This window comes from Odontesthes bonariensis, chromosome 10 (assembly GCF_027942865.1).
Source record: "Odontesthes bonariensis isolate fOdoBon6 chromosome 10, fOdoBon6.hap1, whole genome shotgun sequence".
Taxonomy (NCBI): domain Eukaryota; kingdom Metazoa; phylum Chordata; class Actinopteri; order Atheriniformes; family Atherinopsidae; genus Odontesthes; species Odontesthes bonariensis.
The window spans coordinates 9,673,221-9,693,453 of NC_134515.1; the positions used below are offsets into that span (position 1 = coordinate 9,673,221).

Below are 20,233 nucleotides of genomic sequence, written 5' to 3' on the forward strand. Positions count from 1 at the left end.
CACGGGTCAGGGGTCAAAGATGCAGACATATGAAAGAACTGAAGAAATAAGAATAAAAGAGTATATAAAAAGTCAAATAAGGTCACAGTCAACATTAAAAAGACTTGAAGAAACATAAAAGAATTTTAAAGTGAGTTCGAAAGCAAACTGGAAGCCAAAATTGGGTTATACTCTGGCTTGCGTGCACCAGTTAAAAATCAGGCGGCGGCATTTTTGCACCAGCTGTAAGCGAGCGATGGAAAAGAAGCACCTTTCAGTATTCGACTCAAGAGGTTATAAAAGGATGTATCACTGTTTCAAGGTTGTGTTTAGACCGAACAGGCTGGCTTTTTGACAACCAAGAGCCATTTTCACACCTAAATCTGAGATCGTGGATTTTTCATACGAGAGGAAAGGTCGATGCAGGGGGTCCTGCTGGTGCTGTGAGGTCTAAACAACATGACTTCAGTCTCACTATCATCGAAATTAAAAAGAAGTTTAGTGCCATCCATCAGGCTGGACAGAGCACGCACCAAAGTGCTCCAGTGGGAAATAAAATGGACAGTCGTCCGCATAAAGATGAAAGGATGCGCTATGTTTCCGGGGAAATGGCAGCAGGTACAAAGGGAATAAAAGAGGTCCAAGAATGGCGCCTTGTGGTATCTCCCAGCAGAGGGCAGCAGAGGTGAAGGTGCTGATACAAAAACACTGCTATCCAAGCGGTAGGACCTAAACCATTGGAGAACTGAGCCTGTGATGCCCACCCACTGCTCCAGAATTTCGTGGTCTACGGTGTAAAAGTGTAAAAGGCAGCTGTTAAGTCCAAAAGTACGAATAGTACATAGACACCAGAGTCTGTTGCTAAAAAAATATCATTAAAACCCTCAATAGAGCAGACTGGAACACCTCCAGAATGGCGTCTTCATCTAGGAAGGACGTCAGCTGGGTGTAGATGATTTAAAAGCATTGGAGACGGGCCTAAAGTTGGACAAAACAGAAGGGTCTACACCCGATTTCTTTAAAAGACCCTCTGGGGAGACACAATTTACGAGTGTGAGGTACTCATTTGTTTGTGCAGATCTAAAATTACCCTTAACATATAAAAATATTTGTCAAAAACAGTTGACAACTCCCTCCAAACACATCCAAATAAACAAACCAAAGTGAAGGTCGTCAGTTCGTTTAATATAAACAAAAACAGTGAATATACAGCAGGTACTGTAATAATTTAATCATTCTTTATTTAAGGCTGAAGCCAGCTCCGATTATGTTGGCCTAACACAAATTTGGCATCACGTTCATCAGCCTTTAGTTATTTACATCACATTTTTGAAACCATATGACCTTTACAAAAAGAAACCCAACATGGAAGTGAACAATACCATCACGGTAGTGACACAATCAGATGGCCCACCTGAACGAACGAATGAACGTGGTCTTAAGGCTACAGGTACGCTGTTAACACTCACACAACATTCAGAGGGGATGATGAGGACTGATTTTCAAATACTTACAATGACTCAACTATTAACAGAATAGGACAGAGTGACACTTTCCCCATAACTCAAAAGTAATCAGTTGCATCACTCTTACTGTAAGTATCGTAACATCCTCAGTCTGACAATCAGTGGCTCTGATCTTAAGCTGTAGCTGACATGATGCGAAACACTGGTTTCCTGTTGGCTGGTCTTTTTGTTTGCTTTTGAAATGACATGGAAGTATTCAAGCAGCAGTCATGAAAAGAGGTGGTTGAATTCTCTAAATGGTGAGAAAAAGAGCTCGAGTGGTTCGAATAGTAAAAACAAAAAAACAAAGATCTTCTTTACGGTGACCTTGTGAAAAACCTCATGAGGTTAAAGTCAGACGGTCGGAAAAATGTTCAATGTTCAACAAAAAAGTGCTTTAGATGCTTTGTCTACTGCAATATTATGTTGTTAAAATGATTTATTATATATATATATATTAGAGATAATTGGAATATTACTTTATTATCAAAGTTCGTAAGTGTTGTCTCAGGCTGTCCTCATATTTATGAATCACAGTTAGCACGACTGGATCGAGCGTCGCTATAGAAGCTTTGGCTGAAAGGAAATGTGGAACGCAATCGTCTCCTTTCTCTCATAAACGATGTTAAAGGAGATAACTAAGACGGCTCTTACCCTGGCTGCTACTTGGATACTTCCCGGGTCGTTTTGCTCAGGAAGGTTTCCAAGCAAATGTGATTATTCGACCGGACTCCTGGACGACCGCCGGACTGTCGTTTATGACAGGAAAGGAGATAATTCTGTCCCCGAGTTTCTCACAGCTCGATTCTTTTCATCCACTTGTACCAACTGTGAGTCGAGTAGAGAAATTATGAAGCCTGAAAGGCGAGTGTGTGAGCCTGAGACAACAAAATATTTCACCTATTTTACTCTTTTAAATGACCAACCTTAATGAGGAAGTTATATTTATATTAAACTAAGAGGATGGGTGGAATATCCTTTGAACATCACAGCTTAGAAGCTCCTGAATAACTTAAGTTAACACTTTTCTGTAACCTCGTGACATTTAAGGAAGACCGATATACATTTGTTTTTTGGACGATTCAATCAAGCCCTGTGTCTCACCCACTTAGGACGACCTGGCTACAGTCACACTGCAGGCAAAAGTGGCCCAAATTCGACTTTTTTTCAATTCAATTCAATTCATTTTTATTTATATAGTGCCAAATACAACAAATGTCTCAAGGCACTTAGATAATAAAGTCCAATTCAAGCCAATTGGAATTAAATTAATTGTAATCATTTTCAGTCTGAAAAGCACAAATTGGATTTATTTCAACTCAGACCCAGGCCACTTTCATATGTGGTCTTAAACTGAATACATATCTGGTGTTTTTCAAAGGCGGTCAGGTCCCATTTCATCTGGTGTCGCCGATATGAAACGGACGTCACACTTGGTCATAATTTTGTCGGCTCCGATTGCACAGCAACTTCAGCATTGATACACACACGCTGACATGTGTAGCGTCCATATTTACTCCCGAAAAAAGACGTCACGTCTTCTGCTGCGCACTTCAGGTCCGTAGACTGATTCAAATTATATTGTGAACAACCACGTTTAAAAAAAAAAATCGTATCTTAGCAAAAATAAATAATAATAATAAAAAAAGGTTTAACCAATTAATCATTTTTAAAATGTATCATCTGCAGTGTGAACGTAGCCTAAATTCTGCCACATGGTCCAGTTTCTAGTTTGGATACAACCAAACTTAAACCCTGAAGATGCACATCCGTGGTGAGAAAATCAACGTATCAAAGGCTAATGATTGTCATATCCAACTTGTTGTATTCTGTGCTATAATTATCACTGGAAATGAAGGTAGATGAGTAAAAACACCAATATTTAAAAAACAAAACACTGTATGAGTGAATAAAACCTGGATACAGGGAAAGGTCACATATACGTACATCCTAACCTGAAACCAACATGAAATACAGGCATGAGTTACAGTACATCACATGAGTACATTGCAAATGCTCGTAACAAAAGGCATCGTCATGTATGGTGGGCTGCACTGGGCTGTCCTCTGTTGCATGATGTGCTTTAGTACCAACAAGCTTTTATTCTCTTTAACATGTTTAACTACTCAAATGCAGATTTTTTTTACCGTGACCTCACCATTTATGATTATATACTCCCAACTTGTTTGTTAAAGTTAATGCCCCCAGGTCGAAATTTACCGGTTTTGTTGACATGAGCTGCAATCTCTGCCTAAAATGGTTTTTAAACTTTTTTAAAAATTAAATAATATATATTTTTTTTAAATTTAGCCGATGTATGAGCCTGAAATTAAAAAAATAAGCTAACTACAAGGCTAATTTTTCCTATCAATGATATATTTGAGCTGTACTCCAAAATCTGACAGTCATTTAAAAATTGTATCTATCCGATTTATGAACAGGAAAGGAAACAGATTATCACTTTCTCTGCTTTTAAACCCAAAGGAAACCTGAAATGGTAATACAGTACCTCTATTTAGTTTCTCTTAGGTGTTACACCGAAAAACAACCCACAACACCTATGCTGGAAATTAATCAAATGGTCTGGCTGAAGCCCACGAGGTGGACTTTAAGAGGTTGATTGTACACAGCAGATTTGGTAAGCCTAAACCAAACTCCAAGTCTACTGACCAATAAGCTCTTTTACCAAACACAGAGGGGAGGATTCAGAGTGCATTTTATCTATAACAGCTCGACAGTGTCTGACTAAATAAGCTTTAAAAGAGAAAAGTATTGTAGTTGCCTGGTTTATGCCAAATATTTTTCCCTTGTAAAACATCTCTGCAAAAAAACTAGAATATGTAGATACCATCTTCCACTAAAAGGATGATCTCACAAACATTCATCATCCCGTTGAACGACTTTGTGTTCTTCTGAGCGTACATTTAAACTTAAAACAACCAAAATCAGAATGACAAAACCAGAACTTTCCGGGTTAAATACATTGTAACAGTCTATTGTACACTGCAGTGTGTTTTTCTGCAAATAGTCTCATATTCACTGAGCTTTATGGGTGCACCATATATCCAAAATCCACGTGATAGTCACCGGACTTCATTTTTTCACAGCATAAAGTTGAGTGGTTACTTCGTCACACAGTCACATGACTACATCAGTTTCTTCCATGTTACCTCAGAGACAATGACTGATGTCTGGAGTGTCTCAGAGAAGTCTCGGGCTTATCTCTTATAGTGACTGGGTGCATCTGCAAACATGTACTTGAGTCTGTAAGCTTCAGCCAGGAGGAGACCCACTTCCTCGTTCCCCCAGTGGATTGTGGGAAGGTTCTGCAGAAGCATGAGGAGGCCCTGAAGAGCAAGGGAAATTAACATCACCACACTGGGAGGATAATAACATTTCACAGTGAGTAAAGAATGTAGGTTAGCAGGTAAAACCGAGGTTTAAGATGGTGGAATCAGGTGTGCATGCATGTACTGCACACCATCTGATATAACAAGAAGCAAAGAGAGGCTTTCATCACTATTTAACTCTTGATTTTTTTCTACTTTAAAAACCATTTACCTGCTTTTATAGCTATAAAAAGTGATATCTGTTTGTTGCCCAAAGCTGAATGAGATGCAACAATATAAGCCGGAGACTGCTTGTGTCTTTTTACCGCTCCACCATGGAGAGCATCCTCACATACTGCCTCTGTACGTGGTTCGCCAGCTGCACAAGTGGCAAACAGGAAAGAACTCCAGAGGGTCACCAAAATGGCTGAGAAGGTCATTGGGTGTCCTCTACCCACACTGGAGGACCTTCATGGCTCTTACTGTCTCAGGAGAGCCAACACCACCCTGAAGGACTCATTCCACCCGGGACATTTCCTGTTTGAGCCACTGCTGTCGGGCAGACGGTACAGGGCCATCAAAACCAGGAAAAATAGACTAAAAGACAGCTTCTTTCCAACTGCTGTCATAGCCATAAATGCCTCTTAATGCTGCGTGTACACCAAGAGCGACCTACGCTACCTGGTAGCGGAGGTCGCTGAAGAAGCTTCGCTTGAGAATTTGCTTTGGTAGCTCGTGACGTCACATTTAGAATGTTCAATTCTTAAAGGCCCCGCGGCTGTGCAGCACCCCCGCAGAAAAGAACATGAGGAAAGAGAGGGCAGGGACACGAATACACGTGTTGTTATTTACAATTTGTTATACAAGATATACATCACGTTACAAATGATGTAAAACTACATTAGGTACACCTGAGAAGAGCAGGAATAGCAGAGGCAGTTGTAAAAATAAACTAAATTCGAAATAAAATCCAAAATAAAACTTAATTGCAGTGAGAAAGGTATGCGTGGGGTTACTACACTATTGTATTGAAGCACTCGACACGACAATTGCAACAGTCTCAGGATTAAACGACTATTGTTTGGATAGGAACCAAAGTTTACACGTCTGTTTCCGCGAACAGAATGGTGTACACGCAGCATTACGGTGAAGTGCAATATACTGGTTTTCTCATAAGTGCAATATTGTGTTTAAATACATAGCCATATTGTTTTTTATATTGTTTTTCTATTTAGTACATATACATACATAGTACATACTGTCCCTTTATATATAGATAGATAGATAGATAGATAGATAGATAGATAGATAGATAGATATTTATTTGTCTTTGCAGAAAATTTTTCTGTGCCATTGACAGTGCGTCTGATACAATTACAAAAAACAAAAATACACAATAAACAAGCAAATACAATTGTAAGGTGCAGTTATTCAGAGACCAAGTGCAATGGGTTATTAAGGTACAATTTCACAGTCCCTTATTTAACAGGGATGTACTGGTGGGTATAAATGATCTATGGGCTCTGTTTGTCTGGAATAAAGGCAGCCTGAACCTCCTGCCTGAAGGCAACAACTCATTTTTCTGATGTAAGGGGTGTGACACATCATCACAGATAGTATGTGCCTTCTTTACCACCCTTGCTTCAACAGTGATGGCGATGCTGTTAAATGGCTGGCAGGCAATCTTGCTGGCCATATTAATTATCTTATGAAGCTTGTTTTTATTTGCTACTGACAGAGAAAAATACCAGGCCACAGAGCAGAAACATAAAATGCTCTCAACAAAAGAATGGTAAAAAAGACGCATCATGTCTCTGTCGACTCTGAAATTCCTTAGCTTTCGCATAAAATAAAGCCTTTGCAGCCCCTTTTTATAGATGGCATTGGTATTCCAAGCCCATATTGTTATATGTCTGGACTGAAAGGCCTGCACCTTACTTTTTGTTATACTCGTTACAATGACAATAAAGAAAATCTGAATCTGAATCTGAAGTGAATCCATCCAGCAGCCAAGAAAGCAAAACTCAGCTCATTATTATCACGGTTTACTGATAAAATACTTGATTCATTATAGCACTGAGACATTAGCTACTGTAATAAGCAAATAAGTGATGGAAATTCATTATTATTTCATTTAGTGGAAAAATGTTTAGCAAAAAGGAAAAGTTTGGCGATAGTTGGAATGGCAACAAAAATCTAAGGAATAAAATGTTGATATCAAAATGACTTGCTTTTCTTTAGAAATCATCCTTCTAAGCAACATTAGATAAGATCTGTGGGGCGGGGGGGTTTCTGTGGTGAAAGATGGACCAAGACTGGATGAACTGAGCTCTCATTAAAGTGAGAATAAATGACAACAAGCTCATCGGTACCTGAAAGTCAACCATGGAGAGGATTTCTTTGCGCCACTCGATGAGGAATGCAGCGCAGACGTACAGGTGGAAGTGGGAGAAGCCCTCCGCTTCAGCCTGTGGAAAAACAGAAAATTCCCCAGAGCCAGTTACAACACGGACTTCTCCAGCAGGGTGATCTGTCTGCCTCTTTGCAGTAATCCCCAGTATGGTAGCTGCAGCTTTCAAAAATCTATCTTTAGAACCTAAAACTTGGTCAGATCACACTGTTCCGAGCAAAAATATTAGTGAAAAATATCCTGCAACTCTGCTCAGTTCTAACACTTAAAGATGTGTGCAGAATCTTAGCAGGTTTGTAGTTTTTAGGGAGTGAAAAATGGAAGAAATCGCATCCTACAAAAAACACGATTCTCAGTCAGCCAGGAAATTAATAATCCTAAATTATTGAGAACAGATGGCAACTGGATATTTATTGGTTCTTGAAGACTGTGTTTGAAAATGAATAGGCCTTCGGATGAGAAGAGAAATGTCACCAAGAAGCAAAAAAAAGATCACTCTGTTGGCAAACTACATTCAATAAAAGTCATATCATTAAAGAAAAAAAGCTAGTTTCTGAAACAGATGTCAGATTTCACCCTGCATATCACTGACTTTGGTTTAAAGAGCAGGGAAACTGTGCCTACACTTAATTCTAAGTGCATTAAATACATAACGCACTGTGCAGTCTTTGTTGTACAAACAACCAACAATCCAATAGATATTTCGTCTCAGTGAGGGTGACTGTGTGGTTTAAGAACACGTAATAAAACCCTTTATCCCCTTTTATAAGTTTCAGCCTGAACATGGGACTCCAATAAACTAATGATTCTGCAGTGGGTTTAAAATTATACAAACTAATCTAATCTAATCTAGCTAAGCTAATCGTCCCAAAGTTTATGGTTAGAAGACTGCACAGCAGAGAAAAGAGCTGAAAGTCAAACAGAGCTGCACCGACACAGAAAGAAGAGCCGAAAAGCTGCGACAGAACTTGAAAAGGATGCAGCTGGATTCAGAAAAGCCCTAAAAGTCCTAAAAGTCCTAAAAGTCTGATGACGGTGGACACTCTGCTCTACCTGATAGGTGTCCCAAAGACGGATAGTACAACGAAGGGGCAACTCCCTCATCAGAAGATTGTTCATCCACCGGAAAGCAAACTGCAGGTACTCCACTTCATACCTCTTGAAATAATTGTGAATGTCCACTGGAGACGAAAAAACAAAAACAAAAAAAACCCACACATTTAAATCCTGTGTTTTTTCAGCTTTTAGGTGAGTTTTTCTGTCGCATTACTTACCATCTATTCTGCTGACCAGCTCCTCCAAAGCTTTCACTTTGTTCTGGATTCCCGGCTGTGCAAAGGTGTAGTTGTCCTGAAAGATAAATGTGGTTCAGTACACGGGCACAGACACAGTTTTTACATAATTGCAGACATATAAAGTGTGTATGACCTCACCTGGATGCCATCAAGCAGTTTGCTCATGCACCAGAAGCTGTCGGCTTCAATGTTTCTCTGGGTGTCCAGAGGCAACGCTGCTACGTCAAAGTTCTCCACATCCTCCGCTGGAACAACAAGCATCACTTCACTTAAACGGATGACTCTTAACAACACTTTTAACGGACGCAGATATATCGAGGGCACAGGTTGAAGGAATGTTCTTTAAAGGGATAGTTCGCCTCTTTTGACATGAAGCTGTATGACATCCCATATTAGCAACATCATTTATGAACATCTTCTTACCCCCTGCTGCGTCCTGTGAGCAGAGTTCCAGCCTCGTTTTGGCGTTGACGAAGGTAGTCCGGCTAGTTGGCTGGGGTTGCAAAAATAAAGTGTTTTGCTTCTCAAAACAATATGCGTTCAAAAGAGTAATACATTTGCATCACAAAATCGTCCATCCAGAAAAAGTCAGAGCTCACAATCGCTTGGTGCTATTTTCTCTCCCTTTGTATCACTGCCTGCTGTGCAGACCGAGCAGTCCCCTGCTTCCGAGCAGCAAACACCGTAACAGGTCCGGCTGTCTGCATTTGGCTGAACGCATTGATATGAAGGGAGAGAAAATAGTGCCAAGCGATTGTGAGGGCTGACTTTTTCCTGGAGAACGATTTTGTGATGCAAATGTATTACTCTTTTGAACGCATATTGTTTTGAGAAGCAAAACGCTTTATTTTCGGGACCCCAGCCAACTAGCCGGACTACCTTCGTCAACGCCAAAACGAGGCTGGAACTCTGCTCACAGGACGCAGCAGGGGGTAAGAAAATGTTCATAAATGATATTGCTAATATGGGATGTCACACAGCTTCATGTCAAAAGAGGCGAACTATCCCTTTAAAGTACAGGTAATACTCGGGTTGAATCATCACACAATTAACTTACTGACAAACTCAGACAAGAAGACGACAAAGAAGGGCGTGACCAGGTCATTGATCCCCTGGACGTAACCGCTGGCTGGGTGGCGGATGGCCCAGATGAAGAGAATCCTCTCAAATACCTGAGGAAAAACAACAACAACAACATGGTGGATTGTTGAGTGTTATTCTTACTTTTCCAGGCCTGGGCTTGAGACACACAGTGTGCTGCTCTGGATAACATTATTTAACAACCGCAGTCTCAGTTTTTACAGCAGAATCTCTTGATACAAAGAGAAAAAGATACTACAATTAGATGACCACATAAATGACCATTGAGGATTACCTGATATGAGAAATATTTTATATTTTGTGTCTGTTGTCAAATTTTGAGGCCAAGCTTGTAAAAACTGAGCCAGAGCTAAACCTGTGTGCATTAACCGGAGTTCAATTACAAGACGGGTTTAACAAATTCGTCACACAGGGTTCATACGAAAAGATAATTATTGCCCTGCTGTTGCAAGACTGTGGTATTACCCTATCGCAGATTTCAAGTAAATCTGGATACAAAGCTGTAGTGTTTTAAGCAACCACGTAAAAATCGTAAACCACGTTTGGGGAACAAGCCAAGTTCTGTTTTAACAGCAAAGTTCCTCCGAAGTGTCGCAACCTGATGCGGCTTCTTCCGCAATGACGCAGCACCACATTATATCACTCTCAGTTCCCTGCTTATATGCTCCAAAAGGCAACATTCAGTGCAACCAAATACAGACAAAAGAACACAAAGATTCTGGTGTTTTTCGCAGGTTTAGGTCAGATATGTAAAAACTTGCAGCTGTCACCTATTTGAAGAAAGTCAGTCAGTGTAATTTGACTTTACCGATCACATAAGGCTGTAAAATGAACTGAGTTCAGCTTTGCTCGCCTCCTTCTCCCCTTTTGTTTCAGTAAAGCCCAAAATGTTTGATTTTTATATGACCTGCCTCATGAGGCAAGTTCTAACCTCTCATAATTCATCTTTCAGCTGGAAAGATGAATTATGAGAGAATCACAGCCAGAAGCATCAGAGCAAAAAGTTGTGCAGTATGAAGTGAAACAATACCAGACAAACACTGGACAACACGCCTAAATAAAAGTCCTTTTCTTGATTTTTATCAAAATCATTCTTTAACACTTTAAAAGTGAAGGCATCAAAATAAAGAAACAACCCCGGTTTACTGGACTTAACTGGAACTGATCATCCAAAATAAGACCATAAATATGATAGATTAACAAAACATAGACCCTTTATGAATAATATATAACTACTTATTACTGTTATTGATGCTTGACACATAAGGGGGACTATTTTGTTTCTTTTTGATCATTGTCGGCATTTTTAACCTGTTCAGTAGGCTAAATCAGGTATAAAAAAAATAAAATTAAATCAATGATATTTATTTGCCTTTCCAAAAAGAATTCTGGGAACATTTTTTTGTCTCTGAAAGAATGAATAATACTAAAAATGGAACCATATCCAGTCCGTTAATGCTACCAAAGCCAGAGATAAAATAGCCTCAAGAGCATAAGCGTTGAGATTTGTTCCTCCAGGAAAACAGAAACAATAAACATCTCATTTACCTTTAAAAACTGTGACAAAATAAACAGTGTGACACATTTGATTTGTCCCTGAGGTTCCTCCTGAGCTGCAGTGACAGAATAATTAACATGCATCACCATTCACTGGTCAGTTAGCATTGAGTTTCTGTGGGGGTCCTGCAGGAAATCACTCTGTATTTACAGAGACATCATAACTGTATGATGCTGGAAAACCCGAGACCAGACAAAAGATAATGGATAAGCAACGAACTCTGACACAAACCCCTGCTCAACTCGTAACTTTACCGATGAACCAAAACTAAATAAAATGGCGAAAGAAAATGATATCAAGTGTTTAAACTTGGTTGTAAGGCGGAGATTTTACCAAGAGAGACTTTCAATGAACTTCTGTGATATCTGAACTGCCCCTCTTGGGTCCAGATCTTACCTCTTGGACTGCGGGCTGCTGGAACAAGGGGATCAGAGGGTTGGTTCTCGGGATGTCGATGTGGATCTAACAGGAACAAACATTAAGACTCAGTACAAGCAAAGCAGGAACTGGTTTGTGCACGTTTTATTTTAAGTTGGAATATGGTGCTTTCTGATTATGGAGAGAAGAGGATATTCTTGGCCTGAATTGCAGCATTACCTGTCTGTACGTGTCTTTATAGTGCTCATCTGTTCTGGAGTGGTAATACTGCTCTATGAAGCCGAAATATTCCTCTCGCTTCCTGTTGAGCACCAACTCTCTGCGCTCCTTGTTGGCTGGCAGGTAGCCCTGTCAGAGACGAAGAGGGAGAGGACTGAAAACGCTGAACAGAAACTTCTCTTGTTCATTAAGTCGACAGTTTCTCAGAAACAGAACAGGCTGGCCAGTTGAGATAAGAGAAAAGAGGAGATAAGGTTGCCGGTGATGACCAAGCTTTAGACCGAATGAGAGCTTTTTCCTAAGAAGATGTTCTAATAGATAGACAGAGAATAAAAATCCAGCTCAAACGACAGAAAGCTGTGTGGAGTCAAAGCAGCTGAAAGGTTTGAAAGAATATGTGATGTTGCGAGACTGAAGGTCATGAGCCTTACAGAGAGAAGCCTCCACGTGATTGGCCGGACTTCTCTTGGTATTCCTGACCAACTGTGCTTCCGGAGCTCTTCTGTAACAGCAGAGTAAGACATAAATTACCAATGTCAACACCCAGTTTCAGTCTGAAGAAAACACACAGAAACAACCAGCAGCTGGTTGGTAAAACAGAGACAAGAGACTCTTCTTCGCCATGAAAGACGGTGGAATCTGTTGAAGCCACGATGACAAACTTTGAGGTCAGCTGATCTGGGTTTTCATCGCACCTGTTCAAATACTTATTGTTCCCAACTGCCCGGTGGCTGGAGGTCCACCTCCTTGGGATAAAGGTCTTCCTGGTGGAGGATTTGCAAAGTTTTGCAATGTGTCCTCTGGGTTAAAATGTTATTTGGAGATTAGGAGATCCTTCGTTTTGGAAAACCTGTCTTCAGAAAATGTTACCTGTTAGGTTTGATATCTAATCTGGATTCTGAGCACTGCTGACAGACTGTCCATTAAAACAAAGTGGCCCCAAATATAAAAATAAATCCGAACAAATGACTGGATAAACATGAATTAAAGTCCAAGAGGACTGGTGCTACAAGTGTGAGGAGGTATGTGAAAGCAAAATTTATTGCAAATTCCCTGCCATGTGTTTCACCATCTTCTGTAGTTTACGGCGTATTCGTACACAGCGATTTACAGATAAATCATGTTTAGTGAAGGTTTATTAATGATTTGTGCTGCACAATATGTCATCTAAACATCTGAAAAAAAAGTTATATGGCAAAGAAATATCATTTTTAGATAGCAGACTGTAATATACTGCAAGTGATTAAATTATTTTATTGTTTATAAATTCTCTATTATTATAGAAAACTATTTTCCTGATGTTTTTTTTTTTTGGAATAATTAAGTAGAAAATTCTGGGTACTCATTCTGCATTTAGGTGCATATTGTATACTTATCTTAACCAAAATGAGCAGAAAGAATTTGGAAGTAGTGCAGACTGTCTGGCTTCTGATTTTACAAGTAAATATAAAGAACTTGAAAGAAAAAAGGCTTACAAGTCGTGATACAATGAAAATGATTCTCTGATATATCCCAAAATAGAATTAAAAAAGAAAGACTAAAAGACAGTGTGTGGAAGCCTTTTTTTTGTCCGCAGGCTGTACCTAAGTCGGTGTTTGGACTACCCAGCAGCTGCTTGAATTTATCCAGCCGGGTTTTCTCCCGCACAGTCATGGGTGGCGCCCCTGAAGCGTTCTGGTCTGAGATGCGAGCCACCAGTGGGATGATGGGACGAACTGGGAGCGACTGCTGCTTCTGTAGTGAAGAGCGAACTGCAGAGGTACAAATGAGACAATCGAATGATTAAAGTTGTTCAAATCTATTGTGTTTAAAACATTCAGAATTCCTATAATTATTATTTAGCTTAAAAATACTTGGGTTTTCCATTTAAATGCTGTTCTACTACTAATAGATTTTAATAGTAAAGCAGATGAATGGAGCTTAAAGTTACTCACTCCAAAACTAAGCTATTCATCAGCATCATCCAGATGAGGAAGAATTAGCTGAATAGCCACTTTAATTTGTAATTTGGTTCGACTCTGTGGTGACACTGCTTTTACTGAGTGAATGAGCCAAGAAGATTAATTTGCAACAGTATGAATATTCAGCGGCCAGATGACATCTGAATAGAGGTCCAGGAGCTTGGTGAAAACCATATGACTATTCATAAGACAGCTGGACCTAAATATGTATACAGCTAGAAACGTTTCCCACTGCCTGGACCAGCCGAAAAGAGGATGACCGACACCTGCTTTTATGTTTGTTTTTGCATTGTTCGAGACACTCACATGGTCCTTCAGCTATCTCTGAAGTTCCCACAGTTCTTACATCTAAATCTGGAGAATACAGTGATATATTCAGGAATAATATTCCTTTCAGTATCATGATTGTCCACAAATGAGGCTGGCTAACATGTCAATTACTTTCTTACAGTTATGAATCGGCGCCCCACACGGCTAGAAAGCGAGACATGACAGCCGATGAATATATAAATGAGCATTAAATTCCACATTTAAACATTGTTGATGACATTTAGAATCATTCAAGTATCGGTCAAGTTGTTTTTAGACCTTTTAATATGGAAATACAACAAGTTATACATTTTGACTCTTTTTAAAATTCATCAATTTTATCAAGGAAAGAGGCAAGTTTTTATTTATAAAAGAACCATCAGCACTTGTTCGCTGTGTTGCCTCAATAACTAAAAAAGCTAAATGTATGAAGATGAAAGTTCAGCATGTCGTGTCAGGCACCTGATATAATCCCGGCAGCACTCCGGCACTGATAAAGAGTCTAATTAGCTTCGCCGTGAATCACCTGATAAGCTGCTCGCCGTCTCTTAAACCAGAATGAGCTGCTGCAGCGTGTTTCTGACATACCTGGGGACGTGTTGAGGTCTGCTTCACTGCTCGACTTCACAACCTTGCCATTGACCTGCTCGCACTCTGTGTCCTCATCCTCCTGCAGGGTCTGAGCCTCCGTCCTGGGTGGTGCCCGTCTGTGTGACAGCACACTTTCTGTGTCACCTGACAGAGGCTGCAGCCGCTAAGAGGAGGAAATAACAGCAAATGAGAATATCTCCCACAGTTTCAGACCAGCCAGGAAGCGCTCAGTGATAAAGATGATGTCATGTAGCTACTTGGTTTTGTAGGGATGACGTAGAGTTCTGGCCTGATGGAGCAGAGGAAGTTGGAAAGGGAATCCCATGGAAGTCCTCGTCCTCCTCATCGTCGATGTCCCAAGCATCGTTGGTGCTGCGTGCGAACTCGTGGAAGCTGGAGGCTTTTTTAGACTTGAGGTTGTTAAAGTTGGTCTTCGTGTCTTTTGGATACCTGCAGTGGGACGGATTGAGAGATTAACAGTTTGAAAGAGACATTCAAGAGCCGAGTGATCTCACACGCAGCCGCACAAATGGTCGATAAACTAACACATATGATAAAATGAAACTAAACTGCAAATCCAAAACAAAAAGGGCCAAAAACAGTGTTGCAATCGGGGTGTACACCATAAACATTTGACACTTGCACAGCACGGCTGCATGCAGTTCACACATGTATGAAAACACTGAGAAATAGTTGGATGTGGGAGTGAAAACTAACACGCAGCCATGCACCATGCAGCCCAGCTGTACACCGAGCACTTACGTGCGTCGCAAACGGGGATCGAGAGGTGGGTGCTGTGCTCCGTAAACTGGCTGCACGCTGTGGAAGATAGCGTGAAATACTGTCACCTCTGAGTGGAAAAACATTTGCAGCTCCTCAGACGTTGACCCGGCTAATCAAAGAGCATCTACAGATTAATCATTGTTCAGTCTTCCCCTGTCAGTGAGCTGCTAAAACTCTTTTGAAAATAATCATTTATTACACAAGTGAAGGAAGTGGTTAGTGTGCACATCCATCGGGTACAGATGCACAACAAAACGGCATTATTGAAACTGTTTCGGCAAGGCATCTAAAACGAAACCGCAGGTTGTGAACGTTTGTTTTATTGTATCTGCTTTTGATCACCATCCCCACAGAAAGTTGCAGGCCTGATGTTTTTCCTCACAAAACACATGAGCAGAGAGGAACATCAAACACACGAGGGGTTCTGCTTCAGTGTGTCTTCCTGCTGTGTGAGTGATGACATCTCGTTGACATTTGGAATATTCCGATGATAGCGTTTTAATTTGGGATCCGTCGTGTCAGTGTCTGAAGGATTAAACTTGGCTCCAAACCCAGTGGGAAGCATTTTGTGAAACACGGAGCCACAAAATTCTGCTTCAGCTGACAAATGACAACTCAGTTCCCTGTCTTAGTTAGGTTAGCCTGTTTTTAGTCTGTAGTGAATAAAACTAGTGAACAGCTTGCACAACTCCCATGCTGCTCACCTCCCTGTGGTGGGCAGTATGTTCAGAGGACGTGAAAATCTTAAACACCAGCTTTTTTCCCCCCCAACTCTTTGGCAACCAAAAGCAGAAAAAACACAACACTTTGGGCCAGAGCCATGATTTCCAACAACGCTCTTTTCTTTATCTCTTTTGCCTCGCAGAGAGCCAAGAAGAACCGCCTCCTCCACCTTTGATCTCAGGCTTTACATCTGTGCTTATGAAAGCTTGTGTTAGCAGCAGAGAATCTGATTCTACAGTCTTCTAAACAAATAACTTGCCCGTAAAGCAAAACATTTCTCCAGAGGTCAGCTTTTGGTCACAGGGAGGCTGAATTCTGCCTGAGGTCTTCACGGAGGAGGATTCCGTTTACAGACTGGGATTTAAGGAATTTCCCCACAATGGAGGTCTAAATCAAATCTTCCTTTAATCCAAAATATGCCCCATCAGTCATGATAATTCCTTCATCTGAAATAGCCTTAAAGAGGCTTAAGTGAGCATCTCATAGAGCAACAAACATAACCATTAGTCTGAGGATTTGATCAAACTGTGGCTAATAGAGGTAATTCATGCCCTTTCTCGTTAAATAAATGACGGTGAGCCTTGTGGCTGAGAACCAGGCCTGCTGATTATCTGGCAGTGCCAGAGTCTCCTGTTTACCAGCCTCACTTGTTTTATCAGAAGCGGCTCAAGGACAGCCAGCAAGACCAACTCCTCGCCTTCCTGTTCAAACATATGTTTGCGTTTCCAGTCGACCACTCCAACCAGTTTGAGAGAAAGATCAGTGTGTGTGTGACAAAGACAGAAACGCCCTCTCCTTAGAGATCCTCTCAGATTTCCCAAACAGACCGAGCTCCTTCTGTTCTGCTCCACCCTCTGGCAGTTACATGACATCAGAGGATCATATCAGTCATAAAAACATGCAGGTCAATGAGGGGAAAAAAAAAAGACACGCACGTCAGCATGAATAGCTTTGGTCTTATTGACGAGGTTTACCGAGTTTTTCATTTTCCACATATGCCAGAAGAGCAGCACAAAGAAATGTGAGAGTTCCTGTTCCCATTATAACCCAAAGCCATGATGAAATGAGTTAGCCCTGCAGGTTGTGACAAGCCCAGTCTCAGTTTCTGTCCCTCATTATCTCATTTGTGTCATAGAATGGATAAATAAGTGTCCCGCAAAATGTGAAAAGCCAAGGCAATAGTTCCTAGATGAACAACATACTCTTTGTATTAGATATTTAACTGTAAAACACTGTCTTTCCTTTCTAACTACCTGGGTTGAGAAGCTGCTACCTGATAAATGAGGAGATATCTACATTCGAAGTGTAGAGGAGCTCTGTCCAGTCCTGCCTCAGCCTAAATGACTGCTTAAAAACGGCCTTCTCCATTCAGGAATATTTCAAAATGAGGAATGCTGGTGTCAAAGACTGAATTATTTGACGTGTTTTCAAATCTTCTTGCTCAGATTGCAACACACATTTTGTTATGTCTGCGATTTTCTTCTGAGTGGACAAACTGCTGCTGAAAAACTCTTCCTTGGAAGAAACAAAGGAGAACAAATGATTCCCATTTTATTGCCTCTTCACTGGTCACCAGTTAATTCTTGGGCCATCTGGAAAGAGACTGGCAGCGTTTCACCTCAAACAATATAAAACCAAAGGGATCGTTCCTTTCACCGACTCTTAAAAATAAGAGACATTATTTAAATTGGACAAACTCTCATTCAGCGAGAGCTTTAATGAAACTGAGTAAACATACTTTGTATTTTATAACTTCTTTTACTATTTTAATGTTTTTATTCTCTCATTGTATCAATGGTGAAGGACTTTGTGATTCTGTAAGCTTTACTTTACCTACACCTGTGACTCAGAGTACTCTGCAGAGGCCTTGAGCCATCCCTCGTTTCTTCCACATCAACTAGCTGTAATTGTAAAGGCAGCATACAGTACTGTGCAAATGCAAGCAGTCAGATATTCTTGTATTCTTTTAAATTGATCTTGAACAATAGTTCTCCAGGCTTTCTGAAGGTCTTTCAAAGTTTTTCTTTGGACATTGGCATGTTTTTCATTCACTGTAAATCCTTTACACCTAAGAAAGGGATGAACCAGTTATGTGTCTTCACATAACAGACAATCTTTTAGCATTTGTTACCAGCAGCCTGTCACAAAGATACATCATTTGTTTCAATTTCTTTAGCTGAATCTATGAAAAACAGCAAAGATAACACAGTTCAACAGACAGAAAATAGGATTTCTGCAGCAACAAGGTGATTCCCAAAGAGCTATTCGCTGAAAACTTGACATATCTCAGCATGGTGTGCAGTGTGTCCTTAAAACATTTGAGGAAACTGGACAAGTGGAGGACAAAATAAGAAGTGTCAGGCCTAAAGAACTATCTACAGCAGATGAACAGGATCTGAAAGTGATGTCCTTAAGAAAGAGGAAAAAATCCATCAAAGACCTGACACAGGAGCTGAGAGATGCATCTGGACCTTCAGCTGATCCATCTGCTGTTGGCCCAAGCCTCATCAGAAATGGGCTCCATGGAAGGGTGGCTGTCAAGAAGCCGTTCTTAAGGAAGGGAAACAGGGAGAAAAGGCTGAGCTGTGCCAAAGGACACAAGAAGTGGGCTGAAAATCAGTGGCAGCAGGTCTGATGGAGGGATGAATCCTCCCCAGAGCCCGGAGCTCAACATTACTGAAGCAGTGTGGGATCATGTTGGCAGAGAACGGAACAAAAGGCAGCCCACATCCAAAGAAGAGCTTTGGGATGTCCTTCAAGAAGCCTGGAGAACTATTCCTGAAGACTCCTTAAAGAAAGGACAGAAAGCTCGTCTGAGAGGGTTCAGGGAAGGCTGTGTTGGAGAATAAAGGAGCTCAGAGCAAATATTGACTTTTAAGCTTGTTAGAATTGCACAAACTCAGTTGTTGCCATAAATACTGTATTTCCATTCATTTTTGCACATATTTCAACAAATCACCTCACATATTTCTCGCTTTCCTGGCTATTATAAAGAAATCTGGGGTGGCTCAAGAATTTTGCACAGTGTAGAATACAAGACAGGGAGTATAATCGATAGTGTAGTCTTCTTCACATTGATTAATCGCAAAGTTGTGCTCTTGATTGTGTTTCACCAGCTCTCAGCACAGACAGGGACAGCATATGGCGGTCGGTGACAGATGACACCCCACTTTGATCGTTGGAAACCGCAGAGAACAGAGATGGAGGTCTGCCTCTTTCAGCTGGAGGCTATTATCACGACACACACACACACACACACACACACACACACACACACACACACACACATGCACAAACAGTACGTATGTAAGGCCATAAAGCAAAAGAAATATAAAACCAAAACAATTTGCTCGTTTGATAACGACTTTTGGAGTACTTACACGAACCGCTTATACGTTAAAGCCAGCCGAGGAACTCAGCTGTAAGCTTGCGTTTCTATCTAAATAGCTCTAGCTTCTAGTTACCTCCTTATCAGTTGAATCAATCTTTAACAACACTTAAACATTAACGGTTTGAAACTCGCTTAAAAATGTGCTACTGTTTTGTTAACAATAAGCAACGTATGTGAACCAACCTGCCGGGAACCTTTGTGTTTCTCCTCCAGAAATTGATCCTGTTTTCGGTGGCCATAGTCGGATAATACAACCCCCGTTTATACCGCCACCAAGACCGGCTCCTCGCACGATGAAACCATGGATAAAAACCCCTTCCGCGTTCCAGGAGCGACGACTCAGCCGCGCTCAGCCCTTTCTGATCGGCCTCCTCGCTTGTTTAAACGGTCGGGAGATAGCGATATTTAGTTGTCGGCTGCGATGATGTCGGAAACGGCTCACTGGGAGTCGCCATCTTGGAGAGCAACGGCCGGAGCGCGTGATTGGCAGTTGGATCGAACAGGTGCAGTGAAAGTGGCCAATAGGAGGAGCCTGTGGTGGAGCGACAAACAGGGATGCTAGCTCATAAAAAAGGAAGGAAGGTGAGTAGAAGGATGGAAACTTAATGCCGGAAGGGGACGGTTTGTTATAGTTTTGAATCAGGGTCAAAACATGAAGTTGTTGTGTGGACTTCGGCCATGTTGACGCCCGTATGTCGTTT

At 40.9% G+C, this 20,233-nt stretch overlaps 1 protein-coding gene across 2 annotated transcripts; it reads right to left on the minus strand.

Annotated features, from left to right (window-relative positions):
- Window positions 1-1,143: 1,143 nt before the first annotated feature.
- Window positions 1,144-20,027, minus strand: tbc1d22b (TBC1 domain family, member 22B). 2 transcript variants are annotated; one of them, XM_075476181.1, is made up of 14 exons: window positions 19,716-20,027; window positions 15,398-15,454; window positions 14,893-15,085; window positions 14,633-14,798; window positions 13,358-13,525; window positions 12,206-12,276; window positions 11,775-11,903; window positions 11,574-11,639; window positions 9,576-9,690; window positions 8,657-8,763; window positions 8,498-8,573; window positions 8,277-8,404; window positions 7,186-7,281; window positions 1,144-4,831 (listed from the first exon to the last, which is right to left on the minus strand). In XM_075476181.1, the coding sequence occupies exons 1-14, from the start codon at window positions 19,769-19,771 to the stop codon at window positions 4,703-4,705; spliced, it is 1,557 nt and encodes a 518-aa protein (XP_075332296.1). In that variant the 5' UTR covers window positions 19,772-20,027; the 3' UTR covers window positions 1,144-4,702. The 2 variants fall into 2 exon arrangements, with proteins under 2 accessions (XP_075332296.1, XP_075332297.1); XM_075476182.1 differs by lacking the exon at window positions 15,398-15,454 and having other exon boundaries at window positions 19,716-20,026.
- Window positions 20,028-20,233: the final 206 nt, after the last annotated feature.